General features: G+C 51.8%; 9 protein-coding genes across 9 annotated transcripts; 5 read left to right on the top strand and 4 right to left on the bottom strand.

Annotated features, from left to right (window-relative positions):
• Positions 1 to 1,098: 1,098 nt before the first annotated feature.
• IAQ61_004286 (uncharacterized protein) lies at positions 1,099 to 1,281 on the top strand (the record flags this gene model as incomplete). Its single annotated transcript, XM_066096283.1, has 1 exon — positions 1,099 to 1,281. One exon carries the CDS (start codon positions 1,099 to 1,101, stop codon positions 1,279 to 1,281), a length of 183 nt encoding a protein of 60 aa, XP_065953601.1.
• A 913-nt stretch (positions 1,282 to 2,194) lies between these two features.
• Positions 2,195 to 3,825, bottom strand: IAQ61_004287 (uncharacterized protein; the record flags this gene model as incomplete). The annotated part of the gene is made up of 4 exons (XM_066096284.1): positions 2,195 to 2,549; positions 2,634 to 2,853; positions 3,099 to 3,446; positions 3,624 to 3,825. The coding sequence occupies 4 exons, from the start codon at positions 3,823 to 3,825 to the stop codon at positions 2,195 to 2,197; spliced, it is 1,125 nt and encodes a 374-aa protein (XP_065953602.1).
• A 497-nt stretch (positions 3,826 to 4,322) lies between these two features.
• On the bottom strand, positions 4,323 to 5,237 carry IAQ61_004288 (uncharacterized protein; the record flags this gene model as incomplete). The annotated part of the gene is made up of 1 exon (XM_003838896.2): positions 4,323 to 5,237. The coding sequence occupies one exon, from the start codon at positions 5,235 to 5,237 to the stop codon at positions 4,323 to 4,325; it is 915 nt and encodes a 304-aa protein (XP_003838944.2).
• Positions 5,238 to 5,716: 479 nt separating this feature from the next.
• Positions 5,717 to 6,563, top strand: TVP23 (Golgi apparatus membrane protein tvp23; the record flags this gene model as incomplete). Its single annotated transcript, XM_003838897.1, has 3 exons — positions 5,717 to 5,813; positions 5,971 to 6,303; positions 6,409 to 6,563. 3 exons carry the CDS (start codon positions 5,717 to 5,719, stop codon positions 6,561 to 6,563), a joined length of 585 nt encoding a protein of 194 aa, XP_003838945.1.
• Positions 6,564 to 6,865: 302 nt separating this feature from the next.
• Positions 6,866 to 8,423, bottom strand: IAQ61_004290 (uncharacterized protein; the record flags this gene model as incomplete). Its single annotated transcript, XM_003838898.1, has 5 exons — positions 6,866 to 7,055; positions 7,121 to 8,080; positions 8,149 to 8,154; positions 8,204 to 8,308; positions 8,365 to 8,423. 5 exons carry the CDS (start codon positions 8,421 to 8,423, stop codon positions 6,866 to 6,868), a joined length of 1,320 nt encoding a protein of 439 aa, XP_003838946.1.
• A 403-nt stretch (positions 8,424 to 8,826) lies between these two features.
• IAQ61_004291 (uncharacterized protein) lies at positions 8,827 to 9,633 on the top strand (the record flags this gene model as incomplete). The annotated part of the gene is made up of 1 exon (XM_066096285.1): positions 8,827 to 9,633. One exon carries the CDS (start codon positions 8,827 to 8,829, stop codon positions 9,631 to 9,633), a length of 807 nt encoding a protein of 268 aa, XP_065953603.1.
• A 92-nt stretch (positions 9,634 to 9,725) lies between these two features.
• IAQ61_004292 (uncharacterized protein) lies at positions 9,726 to 10,022 on the top strand (the record flags this gene model as incomplete). The annotated part of the gene is made up of 1 exon (XM_066096286.1): positions 9,726 to 10,022. One exon carries the CDS (start codon positions 9,726 to 9,728, stop codon positions 10,020 to 10,022), a length of 297 nt encoding a protein of 98 aa, XP_065953604.1.
• Positions 10,023 to 10,237: 215 nt separating this feature from the next.
• IAQ61_004293 (uncharacterized protein) lies at positions 10,238 to 11,812 on the top strand (the record flags this gene model as incomplete). Its single annotated transcript, XM_003838899.2, has 1 exon — positions 10,238 to 11,812. The coding sequence occupies one exon, from the start codon at positions 10,238 to 10,240 to the stop codon at positions 11,810 to 11,812; it is 1,575 nt and encodes a 524-aa protein (XP_003838947.2).
• A 337-nt stretch (positions 11,813 to 12,149) lies between these two features.
• On the bottom strand, positions 12,150 to 12,909 carry IAQ61_004294 (uncharacterized protein; the record flags this gene model as incomplete). The annotated part of the gene is made up of 3 exons (XM_003838901.2): positions 12,150 to 12,464; positions 12,527 to 12,597; positions 12,654 to 12,909. The coding sequence occupies 3 exons, from the start codon at positions 12,907 to 12,909 to the stop codon at positions 12,423 to 12,425; spliced, it is 369 nt and encodes a 122-aa protein (XP_003838949.2). The 3' UTR covers positions 12,150 to 12,422.
• Between the last annotated feature and the right edge of the window lie 97 nt (positions 12,910 to 13,006).

Raw genomic sequence — 13,006 nt, forward strand, 5'->3', positions numbered from 1 at the left:
GTAGAGCTTGGGATATCGTACCGGTACGTATCGGTACTGTGACCAATGGGTTGGTAAGGTAGGGTAGGGTAGGGTAGCTGAGTACCTATCCAGCTACTGTACGCTGCTGCCTCACGTTTTACCTATTCTGCCGTGCTGACAGGAGAAGTGTCTGCGTTTGGAATTCTGCTGGGAACGGCTGAGTGGGGGTGGGAAAGGGGGGCTGGACGCTTTCACGAGCGGATGGGTGCTGGGCGGGCATGGCAGGTCGTGTGTAGGATGTGCAAGTATGGGTGAGGTTGGGGGTGAAGGATGGGTTGGTGCTGTGAGAGTCGCAGCGCAGGGAGGAATCGGGTAGGTAGGTGCTGTAGGTACCGGTATGGTATGGACTTGCATGCCCGTGTCTCTCCCTATGTGTGCTTGGCCCTGCGTGTCGGCGGGCATGTATGCATCATGGTACCTAGGGCTAGACATGCGTGTGGAGATGTGTCTTGTGTACCGATATGTATCTACCCTCTACCCAGCCCATGCATCCAGCCTCTCCCTTCTTCAGACTTCGCGACGGTAGCCACAGGCTTACCGGTACGGCACCTACAGCCCAAACCCGCGGGCTCGCCATCCCCTCAGCACCCCAACCCAACGAGAAGGGAAAAAAGAAGAAAAAAAAGAACCCGCGTCCCAAGAACACGGCGTTTCCAGCAGCGGGAAGAGTAGCAATGGCCGCTTGTCGCGAACCATGTGCTGTATACGGTAGGCTGGCATTTTCCTGCCGCGGTGCCGGGTAATCCTGCCCTGCCTCGAGGTTGTTGTGATGCGAGACAGCAACTGCAAGGCACAGTTGGATAGGGTAGACGCGTGGTCGCTACTCTAGGCTAAACAGGACGAGTGCAGCGATGGAGTCTAGAGTAGGTAGCATACAGAGACGAGACCGGTGTCGGGGCCTGGTGGTTCCTGGGCCGCGGACAAGGGCGGGTAAATGGCCTGGTTCTGAAAGGGAGGGGAGATGAGGATATGGCATGTGTGCTAATGGAGCCGTATGGGTACGGGATAGAGTACCTGAACGTATGTTCGTAACCTGTGCCTGCGTACACAGTAGGCAGGTATCACGACACTGTAGTCATGCCCATCGCCTCCCTCATCACACCCAGCTATAACCTCACGGCTCCCCATCAGCAACATGACACCCACACCATTCAACAAACACGCACCGATCCAATATTCACGCAACGACACAAGGTAAAAAAGACCCAGCACAAGCCAGACCAGGGCCTCTTGCATCCCGCGGAACAAACTGCCCGATGATGCGTGGGACACCAGCCTACCACATCCACCTATACCACGCCTTTTATACTACCCATTACAGCACACGACGGCCCACCCGGTCCCCAAATCCAGCCCGTCGCGTACCCAACGGCCCGGCATCGTGACCGGCGTTGTTGTCCGTTGCAAGCGAAGCGGACCCGTGTGGGCGTAGGTACAATATTGTACCATCATGCCTACCAATAGTAGGAAGGTGTTATAGGTAGGGGGGAGCTGGAAGGACGAATGTTCCAAGCAAGGTCGATGGCGCGCATCATGTCGGCGATCAGCGTTGACGCGCGAGCCGGGCCAGGCCAGGTCGGGAACGAAAACGGGATCAGCAAATTGCGCTTGGGAGCGTGGTAGTAGGTAGGGTACTATATAGGGAGTTTGATCCATCAAGTGTACATGTGCATACAGTACCTACCGGTAGGTAATACGTCGGGTACAGAGTCGGTCCGAGATGCTCAATCGCACCTTGTTTGCTATTCTCTGCTGATTGTTTACGCGAAGAGGCCTGGGTCGGAGCCTTAAAAGCCCGTCATGCTGGGATTCAGGTGATGTTGCTAGCCACATAGATGGCTTCATAGATAGGTTGAGCTCTTGCTTTTTCCCTGGGTTTTTGTCGAGGAGATGAGTATGAATTTGTGATGCTGTGCTGGTCCTGTGGGTCGCGTAGGACGCCTGTGTCATGCAACCTCGCGTAGACAAAAGTTTTACACCTGAGTAGTATGCTGCATGTTGAGTTTCTCCTGAGCAAGATTCCCCTGCCACCAGACGAAACGATCGTCGGATCCATGTGTTGTATCGTGCGATGGTATTAAAGCTCATCCCATCGGATTGCCTAATTATCGTAGGACTCCCATCTCTGGCGTGTCCACACTTTCACATCCTAGTGTTGTACACTTGACTCAACTCAATATCCCCTCTCACGATTGACCTCGTTTATCAGCTTCTTCCCACTCCTCTTCCTCTTGATTTGCTCAATGAGCAACTGAAACCCCCTATCTGCATACACATCCGATGATCCGCTGATATGCGGTGTAATCAGAACATTCGGCGCAGTCCATAGCGGATCATCTGCAGGCAGCGGCTCAGGATCCGTTACATCGAGCGCCGCGCCTTTGATAAGTCCCTTTTCCAACGCATCAACGAGGGCTTTTTGGTCGATGATCGGGCCGCGCGCAATGTTGGCAACATAAGTTCCTCGGGGGTTGGACTTGTGGAGGAGTTCGAATTCAGGCGTGGAGAGAACGTGTCTGGTTTTTTCGCTATACACAGTCATCGTTAGCATTTTCCCTTCCTCTTCGCCCATGTCTCAGCGGAGCATTGTGTGTAGCGGGTAGGTTACGTACGTCAATGGCACAGCAATAACCAACAGGTCGATTTCCTGCTTCAGGAACTCATGCACGTCTTCTCGGGTTGTGCCACTATACCATTCACTTGGCAGCTCACCCTTGGGATCACCAGTGCCGGGTACGATGTACCCATTGTCGTGTTTGGACTCTGGTGTCTTGCGCGGCGAGGCTGTGTAGGCGATGATGTCCATGGCCATCGCTTTGGCAACGCGGGCCACTGCATTGAGCTCTGGTCAGCAACTGCTCAGAGTAGTCAACCGGGTTGTTGGAAACCGCCTCGCGGGTCGTATGCAGTGTAACTCCGGGGATGCATTGATAAAGGTTGGTGGCGGATCGTATACAAAGCCGAGTATTTACAGGCTACCTCCACCGGTAGACCTGGGATGCGGCCATTTTGGCATTGCGAGACATTCGTAACATCAAGACCAATGGAAGAGTTTTGCAAAAAGAGTCGGTACTTGCCTTGTCGTCCAATACTTCCATAACCCAAAATTCCCACTCTTTTCCCTACGCGATCACTCACGTTCATGCCCGCACTTGGTTTCCATTCTCTTTTCTGCTGCAACCCGTACAACTTCGTATAGTTGTGACTGTGTACGAGATCCATCATAATCACCCATTCCGCAATCTGCGGCCCGTGTACGCCATTGGCCGAACATAGTGGGATCTTGGACTCGGTATAGATTGGGTGTTGGGCTACGTGATTAGTTCCGGCAGAGAAGAATTGAATGAATTGGGTGTTGGGAAGGTCGGAAGGCTGAGATGGAAGCCAGAAAAGCGTGGCGAGGTATGATGCACGGGTGAGGAGGTCTGCAATGTGGTCAGTCGTTGATGTGTATACCAGATTAGATATTCAGCTCCTCATATCGTCGCATGTAGCATGGTGTGAGCGGCCTGCTAAGCGACCTACAATGACGGTGCTGACACCGGCGACCAAGACTTCGGAAAGCTTTGTACGACAAATCTGCGACTCCATACCGTACGTACCTGCAGGTATTTCGGTGTTGTCCGTACGTTGGAAGTATTCCACGTCAACATCATCGAATGTGTCTTTCAACGCCTTGATGGCTCTCTGGGCACCTTCCTGGGGCCATGGTAATGCGCATAGGACGAGTTCCTTCTGCTTCGATCCATTCACCTCCTTGCGTTCCTTTGATGGCAGATCTGCTCCGCCTCCCGTCGCCACCATGCGAGCAATTCCTGATGAACTAAAGTTTCAAGTACAACGACTGCGTATTTGCCGTCACAAGATGCGAGATGGACAGATGTGCTAGAACAAGGGAAACTTGTAATGCCAAAGAATTGCAGCGAATTGGGGCAGATTTTGTGAGATCAGGAAACGGTATGCCCAAAGTTTATTAGAAAGAGCAGTGGGGAAGGCGGAGGTGGACTAACTCGGTAGGGTAGTGCCGGTGCGTTCTATTTAGTTATCATGACGAGATCGATCGTCGGCATTTCTCTCGAAATCATTTAGCTTCATCCTATATAGCCTTTGAATGCCTTTCCCGCTCTCACGACGTGTAATTCCAGTTCAGCAAGGTGACACCCGAACATCAGCGGTTCCATCATAGTTCTCCTGGTTCAGAGTTGACTCTAAGTTCTGACGGGCGATAGCTTTGAAATATGGGCACTCATAGACACCCTGGTAACCAAAGAGGGAGAGATACAGTATATGTCGATCCATCTCTATTCGGGCTCCTGCTCCCTCCACCTCTCCCTCACAGCGCCAACATCTATGCCACAAACCTCTGCATGTCGCAGCACAGCAGCGGCCTTCTTGACAACAGGCACATCAATCATCTTGCCGTCCAGTGTCCATGCCCCTCTCCCCATCTCACTCGCCTTCTCATCTGCAATTACCACCCTAACTGCCCACTCTACCTCCTGGTCCCCAGGACTAAACGCTTCATGGCACACCGCCACCTGGCTAGGGTGGATGCACTGTTTCCCATTATAGCCCATGCCTTTTCCATTCAGACATTCGTCTTTGAGCGTCTTTAGGCCTGCCTCCCCCTTGTAGCTTGTACAGACGAGATCGATTGTACTCGGGAGCTCAGCCGCGCGCGCCGCCGTCGCAATGGCGCTTCTTGCATAGAGGAATTCCGTGAGCGAGGGCGTGCGCGTAATAGACATGTCTTTGGCAAAGTCTTCTGCTGCGAAGACGAGGCCGGAGAGGTAGGGTGAGGCAGAGCAGATCTCGGGGAGGTTGAGGATGGCTTTTGCGGATTCGATGAGGGCGATTATTCTTAGGGGTTCTTTAGCTGGTTGTTCGTGGGAATTTGAAGAGGTACTAGGATGCCGCTCTGGACTCAAATGTCGAATCACGTCGGTGACGAAATGGAGATCTGCAGCACTCTCGCATTTGGGCAGCATGATGGCGTCGAGGTATTCACCCTTGAGGACTTCAGTGAGGTCGGCGAGCGCAAGACCTGTGTCGACGCTGTTGATTCGCACACACCTTTCCTTTATCGAGGGAGGCCGTGGCTGTGAGAGGATGGAGCGCAGATTCGATCGTGCTTCGGATTTCAAGTGTGGGGCGACGGAGTCTTCAAGGTCGTAGGTTACGTTGTCGGCTTGGAGGGTGAGGGATTTCTCGAGCATCTTCTTGGATGAGGACGGGACTGCATGGTAGCATCATCAGCCTGTCTCCTCTGCTGGCCTGGAAGGATACTCGATGCAAGTATGCGGGAGTATTGAATAGTTGAAGTCAGAGTATGTTTACCGTACATGCACGCCCGACGGATGATTGGCGCTGCCATGATGTTTACTGTTGGCCAATGCCTGATATCTGCATAGCGAACCCCTTGAGGCCAGAACGACAAGACAAGAGAATTGTATCTTTATCTCAATGGCGACACGAGAGGAGACGAGGCCCCAAGTCGGCTTCAGTCCTTCACCCACCTCGGCGCGTCACATAGCCTATGCATGGTTACATAAGCGGTTAGCCCTATGACGTGCGGGGAAGAGAGCTCCGGGATAGCTCCAACCCAAACGCCGACTCGCCGATCCGCCGCAACGCGTTCCCTTGCTGACATCAAGCCACGACTTCAAATGTCATCAAACAACCACCGCCCTGCATCATGGAGACCGCACAGCAAGCCCCCCAGCCTGGGTCGCTGAGCTGGCGGCTAAGCAGCCATCCCATTACCCTTCTTACCTTTCTCTTCTTCCGCATATGTACGTCCCTCACCCACCAGCCGGGGTTCTCCCGGCTCTCTCTCCTAGTACATGTTTACCCATTGAGGAAGAGAAGGAGGAAACTCTAACCTCTCCAATGTCATCCATACACAACTTCGATATCACAATGGCTAACGCCACTTTTTTCCTAATCCAGCATCCCTACTCGTCTACCTCCTCGGCCTGCGCCTCCTCACCTCCAACTTCGTCCTCATCTTCATCATCACGATTCTCCTCCTCGCAATGGATTTCTACTACCTGAAAAATATCGCAGGGCGACGCCTCGTCGGCCTCCGCTGGTGGAACGAGGTGGATAGCCAGACAGGCGACGGGCGCTGGGTGTTCGAGAGCGCGGATCCAGAGACACGCGATGTGAATGCGACGGATAAGCGGTTTTTCTGGCTGGCGTTGTATGCGCAACCCGTGCTGTGGATTGTACTGGCCGTGGTGGCGTTGGTTAGTTTGCAATTTATTTGGTTGACGCTTGTTGGTGAGTACATCCCTTTTTCAAAACAAAACCTCTGGATTCCGGAATAGCGCGAGGAGGAGGGAGAAAAGGCCAGAGCAAGGTTTTTGAGCTGATAATCGTTAATAGTCATTGCGCTTGTCCTCACGATTACGAATACCCTTGCATTCTCGAGATGCGACAAGTTTAGCCAGGCGACTGGCTTTGCCTCGAATGCAATGTACGGCTCTGGGCTTGCAAGAAATCTGGCCGGTGGTATGATTTCGAGCTGGTTTAGGCGCTGATCTGTGAAAATATTTGGAATAGGCCAAGGCGTCAAGGGTGGAGGCAATACTGGAAGAGTCGGGTACATTTCGCGGCGCTTGGGTCACAGAGGGGTGGCATGTTACATTCTAGATTTCCCATTTATTAGCATCATGCTATGGAACCTTTGGGCATAGTGATGCTTCCAGCGGATTGCGTAGAATATCTCATCACTTCTTCGGCCAAAAGACTTCAATTCCTGTCTGTTCGTACAGAGAATTCCTCGATGATGCATCCACTTCAACAACTCCCGCAATTCAAATCCATGCCTCTGTGAACAAGCTCACTTTGAATAAATGACCTTGTACTTGAACTGCGTCGGAAAACTCTTGTCCGTAATGAGCAGCTCCTCGCCTTCTTCGACCAAATCTCTCATCTTCTTCTCCAGATTGGGCCGTGTCTGTTCTTCCAGGCCAGCCAGCTGCATATACAACGACTTCTCGCCAGTGCGGATCGAAGGCTTCTTGAGTTGCCTAATAACACATTAGCATGCCAACGCTCCCAAGAATAATAACCATAGATAAGGGTCACAACATACGCCTCTGGTCTCTCCGCCAGGCCATCAATAAAGTCCTGTAGCGTCGTGTTGGGATTCACGGTAAGCGGACGCGCAATGTTGCCCGCCCCGCAAACAGGACAGTCGTCTTTCTTCTGGTGCTCAAAAGTATACGTGTACACGGATTCGTCGCCCGTGTACATCATGTAATTATCCGTTTCGGGAAAGCCGAGAAAGGGATTGGCATTGGTTGCGATCTTGAAGGCTTCGTTGCAGCAGCTGGCCGCGACAATGGCGTTTGTGCTTGCAATGGCGGGGATGATGTTCTTGACTACACCTTGTGTCATGCTGTACGTGACGCCCTCGATGTTGAACTCCTTGGCGCGGGCCAGAGCCTTTTGGTACAGCCAGGTGATGTGCTCGGGGTCGTCGTTATCAAGAGTTATGTCCTTGCGCTCTTCTTCCCAGGCGATGATGTGCGCCCACTCGATGCAATGTTGCGGTTGGCGGGGTATGGTAGCAAGTGTGCAGAGCGGTACAGCGGCGCGTGGAGCGTGCATATCCAACTGACATTCTATACATGAAGTCATCGTCGGGAAGATGACACGTGCTTGGCCTTTGAAGCCTTCAGTTCCACCATCAATCAACGGCTTCATCGAGTCTGGGTTGTTCTCGTCCACCATGCCAATCAGGGTTGCGTTGATCCATCGCCGTGCTTCGATGGAATCTAGACCGCACACGATAAGGGCAAATTGCATGTAGTATGCTTCATCTTTGTCCTGAATCTTACCGCAGTACGGTGTGATCTTGACACCTTTTACGCGCTTCTCGACAAATGCCGCGGCGGTTTCGGCTTTAAACTTGCCTACATCTGCTTGGCGGAAGAGGAACTGGCGATTTAGATTGCTGACGTCGATGGTGTCCATGTCGATGACATGGATATCCTTGAAGCCAGACAGGGCAAGGTTTTTGAGGATCTCACATCCTAGACCACCTGCTCCGCTATTGTAGACGTCAGCTTGTACTCGTGTAATTTGCTGCAGTCGATGTTGCGGAGTAGTGGAACTCACATGACGCTATACGTTGTTAGCTGAGAGTCTCGTGTATGTAAAAGAACTTCCTTACAGGACTTTGATATCACCTAGCCACTCAATTACCCTATCGCCAACCTGAAAAGTATCTTCATCTGTAAAAGGGCCCGTTCGCGTCAAGAACTTGTCTAAATGCTTCCTACAAGTGTGTATTAGCCTTGGCTGACAACACAATCGATGGTTCACCAGACCCACCATCGCGCCCGCGGGAGAGCAGCCGAGGCATCACGAACGGTATCGATGTTGACTGCCATTTAATTTTGATGTATACGAAATACAGTGGAAGAAGTCAAGTCGAGCAAACGACTGTTGTAGGCGTCCTAGTGGGTATGTCTGCCAAGGCGCTAGGGTGTAGACTGCAGATGGGGAAGGAATTGCCGATCATTCGAGCTGCCTTACCCATCGACAAGGCAAATCTTGGGACTGATCAGAAATACGCAGGCGCCTCATAATAACAGGTAGTACTCGCCTTGATACAGATTCCTTCAAATGTGTGAGTGATGGTGTTACTAGCTTCACCACAATAGCCATCGTTGCATCTTCACATTCCAAGTGTACCTAGGTACCTACCGGTACACACAGACCAGTAACCAGACCTGTCGAATGAAGCTAATATTACCTAGACGCAACCAACTTTGTGTGAAAAAGATACACATTATGGCCGACTTTTTGACGGCAGTATCGAGTAAGAGGACCACGACTTCCAAAAGTCTTGTTCAAGAGATTGAAACTCGAAACACCAGCGATGAAGTCACGATTAAATCTGTCGAGTCAGCACTGGAAGCCCTGAAAAGCCAACCTAGTCGCCGTACCGTTGTTAATGTCTTGCGATATCTGAACAGCCACGGGTTCAACCTCATACTTCCTGATCCATCAAGCGCGAGTATTGCACACCAACTTGTAAATGACACAGTACCAAACTACTGGCGAGTTCTCAAAGGAGCACCGGAATCAAAACTGATTGCCCAAGTTCTCCGAAATCCCACTGGGCTTGGACATGTCATCACCAGGCTTCGTACGTTGATCGCCGATAGTCGAGAGAAAAAGGCGCCAGGTGGCGCACGCAACACGCTCGAGCACATTGAAGATACTCTCGACGTTATTGATCGCATTCTTCATGGGCAAGATACATCCAGAATAGTCCTGAGAGACATACTAGCCTATGGCAAAAACTCCATCCAGAAGAATCTCATATGGAAAGAGTATCTTGCACAAACAGCTTCAGGGCGACTTCTTTCCCTGACAGCCGAAGCAGAGGATGTGCTAAATACTGGCGGAGTATCAAGGGCGCCAAATTGGGTCGCAGATGGCAAAGAGTACGCTGTGTGGCTGGGACGTAACGCGGTAGAACTCATTACAAGCGAGGAAACAAGCGATGAGCATGTAACTGCGAGCGTGGAGTTTTGTACGAAGCTATTGGGACTGGGTTATACAGGTGAGTTAGCCACATACTATTATGATTGAAAACTAACCAGCTAGATCAAATTGTCAAGTCCATCTTTTCAATGCTCATCAGGGATAGCAGCATTGAACGATTTACAGGAGTGCTTTCAAAGATGAAAAGCTTCGAACAGCGGAAGTTTCTCAACGCCACAATAGCGTTCATCGTACATGATCATCTTTCGAAGGAGTCTGTTAGCAAGATTGATGTAGCTGTCACTAGCTCCAAACGGATATCCGGAGCTGCTGGCTTGATCATGCAACTCACCGAAAACAATGACGCCCTCAAAGATCACCTCGTATCCACACTGATTCGATCAACTATACCATCTCTGGATGACTCAGTAGCTGCCCGGAGAAGTGTCATTGCTGTCATTTCCAGGAATGATGGTGAGAAAGTCACATTACAATGACTGCACTAAGGCTAATAGTGACCTCACAGAAAAGCTGCATACACTACTTGAAAACGCCATCAAGCTTTTTGGAGACTCCATCTACATCAAGCATACTCCAATTATACAGCAAGAAGGTACATCACCTTTCTCGGGAATAAAGATTACGCTGACACGTCGTAGCTTTGGCCCAAACCCTGGTTGTTTCTGCTGGTTACGTCCATCGGACACAACCCATGTTCCTTACCATGATGGTGAAGTCCACTTATCACGTAAATGGCATGTCGAACCGTATTGGTGCAGCATCTGCTCGTGCTCGCTTTCTGGGAATGGCTGTTGGAATTGCGATCTCGAACATGGTTGACAAGCCAGAGCTTCAATTGAAGTTTGAGCTTGAAGGGGCTGAACTGGAAGAGTCGAACTGGTACCAACAACTCACCAAGATCAACGACCGAGTTGGAAGTATACAAGACCTTGCTTCCGGGAGCAATATCGTCGTACCTAACAGTAGTACACCACGGACCAAGGCCAGGCCTGCTCTCAAAGCATCTGAGTTTGCAACCACCCAAGGCCCACGAGTAATCGAAATCCTATCAGACGACGAAGAAGAGGATGATGACCTCCTAGCATACGAAAAGCCAGACTCGGACCCAGAAGATGACACTGACGATCCCACTGCAGTCAACCGCAACAAACCAACAGCACCAGTATATATTCGCGACCTAATCGCAGGCTTGCGCGACCAAGAGGACTACGACAGACACAAACTCGCCTTATCTACGGCTGCCTCCCTGATCAGACGCAAAGCCAACTTCGGCACAGAGGTGACTGACCACCTCGAAGAGCTTGCGACCATTCTCACAGGGCTGCAAGATAACTCTGAACTCGATGAGTTTGCGCAACAGAGACAACAGGCTCTGATCGCAGTGCTGCTCGCCAAACCTGCAGAAATGGCGCAATGGTTCGCCAGATCTTTCTTCTCAGGCGATTACAGTCTCACCCAGCGCATCGCCATGCTCACCACTCTCGGTCTCGGGGCGCGCGAACTTGCCGGCATAAAAGACTCGTCGACCGACGACCTCATACCCACACAGTCATCCTTTCCAAGCAAACAATTACCACCACACCTCCACGCCATCTACACCTCCGACCAGCCCGCCTCGCCACTTGCCAAACTCTCCAGCACCATGGCCCGCCAAATGCTCTCCCCGCTCGCCTCCCAAGCCGCCGACCAACTTACAGGCCCCAACATCCTCAAAGTCCACACCTTCTCCTCACGCATGCAAGTCGAGCAGAAGCGAAGCAAACCGATTCCCAACGCGCTCGCCCAAATCGTCGCAGACGACTTCTTCTTCCCCCTCACCGGCCGCTGGTGGCTACACAGCCGTGCAAACACAGACTCCATCTACACATCCTCTCATCTCCTCCCGCCCTTCCTACACACCCTTTCCATCCTCCTCCACGCCGCGGGCCCCAACACCCTCGCCCTCCCCCAAATGTCCCGCGAGTACTGGGATCTCCTGCTGTCGCTGCGCGGCCGCGCCGCCACGGATACCAATGTCTTGGCTGCACTGCTCTTTGGCTTTCTCATGCTGCTCGAGACGAATGCGGATCATGCGCGGCTGGCGACGGAGCAGGGCAAAGAGGTATTGGAGACGCAGGCTTGGGTCAAGATGCTGTTTGACGGGCTGGCGGCTGGGAGTGGTGAGGAGGAGCGGGTAAGGGGGTTGGCGGCTGCGGTGCTGGTTAGGTGCCAGGAGGTGGTGCAGAAGTATCAGCGGAGGATGGTGGGGGAGGCGTTGGATTACTAGCGGGGAAGGCGGTCATGTCTTTTATGTCTTTTATGCTGTGTGTGATGTGGTGTGATGTGAAGGGTGAGTAGTGTCGGGGAAGCCGGGAGAGCAACGACTTGGCTGTTGTACAACAATAGATGACAAAAGTCTAGATCATGGTCAGTTCGGAATGCCGCGCATGTCTCCCTGCAGATCAACATACTTACCGACCCACAAAGAATCAGGAGAGGTAGCATGAAACCGCGCCAACCCACCCAATCAGTGCCCAAAGAGCGCTGCACAACGACCAAGACAACCTACAATTCAGCAATTCAGCAAAAAGCAAGCCAGCACAAAGCAAGAGTGGAACAATGGAGGATCATCAGTGATTCTATTGTCATGGTGCCTGAAAATCCTCCCGCACGCTCACCCATTAACTACATTACACTACAAAAACTTGAACCGCAGGGTCATTACTCGCTTGACGAGAAATCAAAATGTTCGGCGAAAAAAGAACAGGATGATTGAGGGGAGAATGACGGCCCGCTCATTAAAATGAAGAAAGCAAAATGCATTATATTCACACACCACCGCCTTGACCCGCTCGTGAGGGCATCGCTTCGGAAGGAGTGCATGGATATGAATGCGTTTAGTGGGTTGGTTTGACGCAGCTGTCGGCGTTGGCCTTGCCCTATGGGAGATGTTAGATGATGTAATGGAGATGCATGTTTTGAGGATTCGTGAGCAACTTACCGACTCGTCCTTTTCACAGCAGAGTTGGTGGGTGGCGGGGCAGTCAACGCCGCTGTTAGAGCCGGAGGACACTGATTTAGGGATTAGCATTGTTGTGACACCCAAGATGGAGAAACGGGATGCTTACAAAGATTCAAGTTGATGGAGTTGCAGGTAAGGCCAAGGTTCGGAAGGTTGATGAGGTTGGTTATGCCGCTTAGCACGTTTCCTTGTCCAGTGGCCGTGTTGCCGCCTGTAGCATTGTTATCCGTGATGCAGCAAGCAGCACTAGCCTGGTTAGCGCAGCCATTGACTGCCTGCTGCTGGGTGCGGGCCTTGAGACTGGTCGGGCTGGCGACAGCGACAGAGGCGATGGAGAGAAGAGCGATGATGGAGAACTGCATTTTGATGGCTGGTTGTTTTGGTGGAGAAGCTGAAAGCTAATTAACGAGTGAAGTAGGTTGGTAAAGGAGGATTATAGTAATGTAGTAGTGAAAGAGT

This window comes from Plenodomus lingam (assembly GCF_022343315.1).
Source record: "Plenodomus lingam strain CAN1 chromosome Unknown contig_19, whole genome shotgun sequence".
Classification (NCBI taxonomy): domain Eukaryota; kingdom Fungi; phylum Ascomycota; class Dothideomycetes; order Pleosporales; family Leptosphaeriaceae; genus Plenodomus; species Plenodomus lingam.